A 5,299-nucleotide genomic window follows, 5' to 3' on the forward strand; every position below is an offset into this window, starting at 1 on the left:
TCGTAACAACAATATGCGGCATGTGCTCCCTATATGCATAATGGCTTCTTTCCATTGGGGGCAAACTGCTTTCTTTCCGCGCGGAAGGCGGCGGGGGTGACCTACTTATGTACCATATTATGCATGTATATATGTAGTTGTAATCCTCACCGCGTGATGCGAAACAGAGGGGAAAAAAAAAAAAAAAAAAAGTAACTCCTACGTAAACTCTTTTGAACTTCTCTTCACATTTTTTTCCCCCTTTTCCTGATGATATTTTATTTATGTTTGTTTTACGTTTTATGTACACCTGTGCCTGTTCAGGAGGAAGCACCACAGTATGTTCCTTCCTTTTGGGGGGAGGGCATACCTATCTTCGCGACGACGATATCGTTTCACCTGCGATCACCTTTGCGCATTGCGCAGTGTACCTCCCCCCGCCAACAGAGTTAAAGAACATTTTATATTTATTTATGTTAGCCGCCCATCTCACTGATTTGTGTGAGAGGAGGGTTCCCTTTTTTTTTTTTTTCCTTTTTTTTTTAATCTACCTTTTTACATTTTCAAATTGCGTTCATAATGTGGCACTTTCGCATAACAGCTAGAGCGATGGCGTTGGTATTTTTTTTATTTTTATTTATTTATTTTTTCCTTTTCCATTTCGCGTGAATGCCGCTCACAGCGCAACACGTTGACAGCACGTTAAACAAATGGCGTTGTTAGCGGTTTACCATATTGCAACAAAATCGCGGAGGTGGCCACATTTACCAAAAAAAAAAAAAAAAGCGAAAAAACGCAGCCATACGGATGATTGGGTAAAACCTGCACAAACTTAAATGAGCGCACTCGATAGGCCTTTTTTACGGCGTACTAAAACGCAGTACATACCAACACGATTGAACGAGGAACAAATTGGAGGGGAAAAAACCCCCCTGTGCAACATGGCAGCGGAGAATAATCAGTCACGCTGACCACCATCGATGAGCGAGCTGCATACTGTTTTGCCACTGAGAGAGTCCCCTCGGAAGGGGTCACAACAAATAAGCTTTGCGCATACACACACGTATAATTGTACACATATATGACTGTACGGCAGGTATACGCTTATTCTTAGGAGGGCTTCCCCGCAAGTGGCAATGATAAGGCGATGCAGCGATGTGGGTCTGCCCATTACCATCGCGCTGCGTAACAAAAGGGATAGAACCCTCCCCATGTGAGGTGCCCTCCTTTACAAACTCTGTACATAATTATGGTTTACGTAGTAGTGCGCACTTGAGGTTGCACTATCCCCCTGCTCAAAAGGGGAGGCCCTTCAAAAAAGCAGCACCCACCAACTGACACGCTTGTGCAGTTTCTGGGAAGAAAAATCGAAACAGGTGCGTAGGGACAATTGCGCTGATTAGCAAAGTTAAGAAAAAAAAAAAATATAATGAAACGGGGGAGCATCCAAAGGGAAAGAAGCCTCGCTAAAGGGGACGTGTACCACATGGAAAAGGTCTCTTTTCAATCCCACGGTTGGATCAACAAATTAGAGAAGCTTATTAAATTAAGAGCAAACAAAGTGGGGAAAAACAAAACCGTAAAAATGAAAAAAAAAAATAAAAAAATTAAAAAACGTTGTTAGAACAGACATATGCTCATCACTACAGTAGGCAAAAAATGAGCACAAGTGAAAGTAATAATCGTCATATGGGATGCTGGTACGTGGATACCGCTTTTTAATGTTCTTTTTTGTTTCCCCCCTGTATTGCCTCCTTTTTTTCGCTATCCACACTGCATTGTAAATTGCCCAAAAAACGAATTCGCTCATTGCTCTGCAATATGGCTACAGTTGCAGGGGGCACCGCATAGCTGTTGTACATTTTAATGAAAGGGTTTATATCGCGTTGGAGGGGCACTCTGCCTTCCTCTTATCTTCCCAATGGAATGGGCACACAGGACAAGTGCAAAGGGTGAACAGCAGCGATGGGGGTGCGAAAAAAAAAAAAAAATAGGAAAAAAATAGGCAAAAAAATAGGCAAAAAAATAGGAAAAAAGTAGGCAAAGAAAAGGAATTCACCTTTTAAAAGTGTCGAATTCGTAAAATAAAAAATGGGGGAGAGGAGGTTACCGCTTCTCTACTGGACGTCCCTTCAAGCAGGCGCAAGACCGGAGCGCGAAGTAGACATATGTATGCACGGACATATATACGTACGCATACATACGCTACATATATGCATGCATACACATACCCGCGTTCACCGCCGCGGGACCGTTCCCAAGTGTGCTCACCAAATCCGTACGCGCGCACGTTCATTCGCTGCTCAGTGGTAGGAGAAAAAAATAGGCCAACTCGTGTAGGTACGCACCCATGATAGGGGAACAAAAGCACAGGTGCGTTAACACATGCTGGCGCCTCTCCTCGCCCCGCCAGCAGCTGCACGTGCACTTCGCACCAGGTCGATTAGTTCAATCCGCTAACCGCTACACACAGCGACTAGCTAACCACTGCCGACTAACCGCCGCCACTACCGCTACCACTGCCCACCAACGCATGCATACAAAAAAAGGGGGAAAATTAAAAAGCATCAAATAATTTAAAAGGGCAAAATTCAAAAGGCCGCAGGAAAGGAACATGTACTAATTCGATTCGCAATTAACAAGGGCGTCTTTTAAAGACATGAGTATAATTTGGGTGAATGGAGGGGAAGGAGAGGTAGGCATGCAAAGGGTAGAGACGCGAGGGGTTAAAAGAACAATCCTTTATTTTAATTCTTCAAAAGGTACGAAAAAAATAAAATATCGAAACAGGCACAATTCTGTCCACTCCACAGTCATGCATGTAAACGCACAAACGCATAAACATATGCACCATGCTACATACACGTGTGCGTGAATAGAGGGGTGGGGGTCTACTATACACAGGGAGATGCATCTCCACGTTTGTTCTGGCGTGTTCAAGTGTGCACATGCGGATGCTCATGCGTGGAGGCACACGGGAAAGAAAATACGCACGCGACAGCACATGGTTGAGGGGGTTAACTGTGTTCGGCGACTCAGAGCGAGGGCGCGCATTCCTGTCGGCCCCTGGGGGGATACACAAACATGCATACGTAACGATAGGCGTGTAAATACGAAGGCATACGCATCCACCTGTATGGGAGCACGCGCTTACCTATACGGGAGCACACGTCTACCTGTATGGGAGCACGTACCTACATTCGCACATACACACCATCGTCACTATTGCACCGAGCCACACGCAAGAGGGGGAGGGTGGGCTAAAAACTACCTCCACGAAGCTGCAGGGAAGGGCAATTCACCTTCTTGATTTGGCCGGCTTCAATCACATGCACCTTCGGCGCTTTTTCCAGTGCCCATGCAGCAAGCACAAACATAGGCACAGACATGTGAAGGCATACGTACAGACACGCCATGGCATACGCACATGCACACGAAAACATACACACAAGCACACATGCACACACACACGCAAGCTTCCGCAAGCCGCACCCTATTCTACAAACATCTTTATTTTCTGGTTGTTCAACATGCCACCATCATAACGGCCTTAAGGGGGAAAAAAAAGGGGCAATTTCAAAGGGTGAACTCCACACGAGCATTGTGCGGGCAGCGCACATGAGTTGTGTGCAACTGGGGGTCACTCATACACTCTCACGAACGAGCGACGCAACTTCCTCAGTGCTCTCGCTCCCCTCAAATGGCTTTTTTCTGCAAAATCGTTCGCTCTTAATTTATTACTAGCTGCGAAGGCGGCCGATTCGTAGTCCGGAAAGGTTAAGCATGCGCAGCCTGAGTGCTCGCCCTGCAGGGAGGAAAAAAAAAAAAAAAAAAAAAAATGAAAACGTTTGTGCAAAGTCAGCTAGCCATTTGGTCATTTTCACAAAAAAAAAAAAAATGTTGTAGCCATTTTGTTCTTGTTCAAACTGTGCCTACCTTGCTGGTCAACATAATGTCCGCTCGAAGAATGTTCCCCATGAACCTGAAGGTTTCCATAATTTCCCTTGAACTTAGGTTTTTCGGGATCTGCGGGAGGGTAAAATATGGGCATACGTTCGTGTGTGTGTGCGTGCGCGTATGCGAGTGGGCATGCGTTCACACGTAAACTGCACTGGCACACACAAATATACACCCATGGGCGGTAGCGATTAAATGCACACAAGGCAAAAACTCACATTCGTGACGATTATGTTGTGCGGCCTGCTGTCAAAGGGCTGGTTGGACATTCTCCCCATTTTGTCCTTGTACTTGTTGAACTTCATTTTGTCTGAACCTTGGTCATCTAAAAGGGAGAAAAAAAAAGGTAACGTAATGGAAAAGTAGGGGCAAACATGGAGGATAAACATAACAACTCGGTTAGCTACAAACCGCTGGGCTACGGCCTACGCAGGCGCACTATACTCGCACAATTTTAATGCGCGCTAAGGAAAGAAAAATTTATTACACATGGGGTACTTCATATTCGATAAGCTGCTATCATATGGGGCATTGGGGATGGACGCGCCCATGGCGCCTCCCCACATATTGATGTCTGCGTGGGAAGAAAAAAAAAAAAAAAAAAAATGAGCACCGTGATGATGGTTCACTTCTTTCAAACAGTGCCCATTTTAGTTGCTACAAAAAAAGGGGGTCTCGTTCGAATGACTGGCGAGTTTTCCAATCGCTGCATTACTTGGATCACTGCCAAACGCCCTGGGCTGATAATACTTGGGCATATTGCCTTCTTCAATGGAGTTGGGGTAACTCGCGTACAGTAGTTTATCGTCGCTGTATTCGCTTGAGGGGGGCTTGGAGAGAGCTGCGAAAAGGGGCAAGGCGAGCAAGTAGGAGTTATTAGAAGCGCGCAAACATAAGTATCCAATCATGCAGGGGTAGAAGCGCGCCCACTCGGCGTGGCAACGGGGCAGGCGCTCCTCGTACCCGCTTCTCCCGGGGGCTTGTACACATAATAATTTGGATTGGCAGAGAGGGGCATATTCGCGTAATTCTGCTTGATGCTCGGAGGGGAGAGGGATTTTTTCGCGCTGCCACTCTGCTGCTGTTGCATGTCCATATAGGTATACTCACCACTCTGGTGCATATAACTATTGGACATCAGCATGTTCCTTTTTTCTACATTAATGCTCATGGCATTGCTGTTTTGGTGATGGGGAGCGGGTCTTAACGTAGGACCTGACATGTAGGCTTCATTTTCCATTAAGTTATTCACTTTATAATTTTTTTTGGACGTATTGCTATAATACATGTTTGACTGAAGATTGGAATTCATGTGCATATTGCAATTAGATATGCAGCTCAGATTGACGTTTGCCGTTTTTAT

General features: G+C 45.5%; 1 protein-coding gene across 1 annotated transcript; it reads right to left on the reverse strand.

Moving 5' to 3' along the window:
- Nucleotides 1–2,900: 2,900 nt before the first annotated feature.
- PVX_089755 (RNA binding protein, putative) lies at nt 2,901–4,241 on the reverse strand (the record flags this gene model as incomplete). Its single annotated transcript, XM_001614991.1, has 4 exons — nt 2,901–3,528; nt 3,721–3,784; nt 3,916–4,005; nt 4,155–4,241. 4 exons carry the CDS (start codon nt 4,239–4,241, stop codon nt 3,473–3,475), a joined length of 297 nt encoding a protein of 98 aa, XP_001615041.1. The 3' UTR covers nt 2,901–3,472.
- Between the last annotated feature and the right edge of the window lie 1,058 nt (nt 4,242–5,299).

The sequence above is a fragment of the Plasmodium vivax genome, chromosome 5 (genome assembly GCF_000002415.2).
Source record: "Plasmodium vivax chromosome 5, whole genome shotgun sequence".
NCBI classification, from domain to species: Eukaryota; Apicomplexa; class Aconoidasida; order Haemosporida; family Plasmodiidae; genus Plasmodium; species Plasmodium vivax.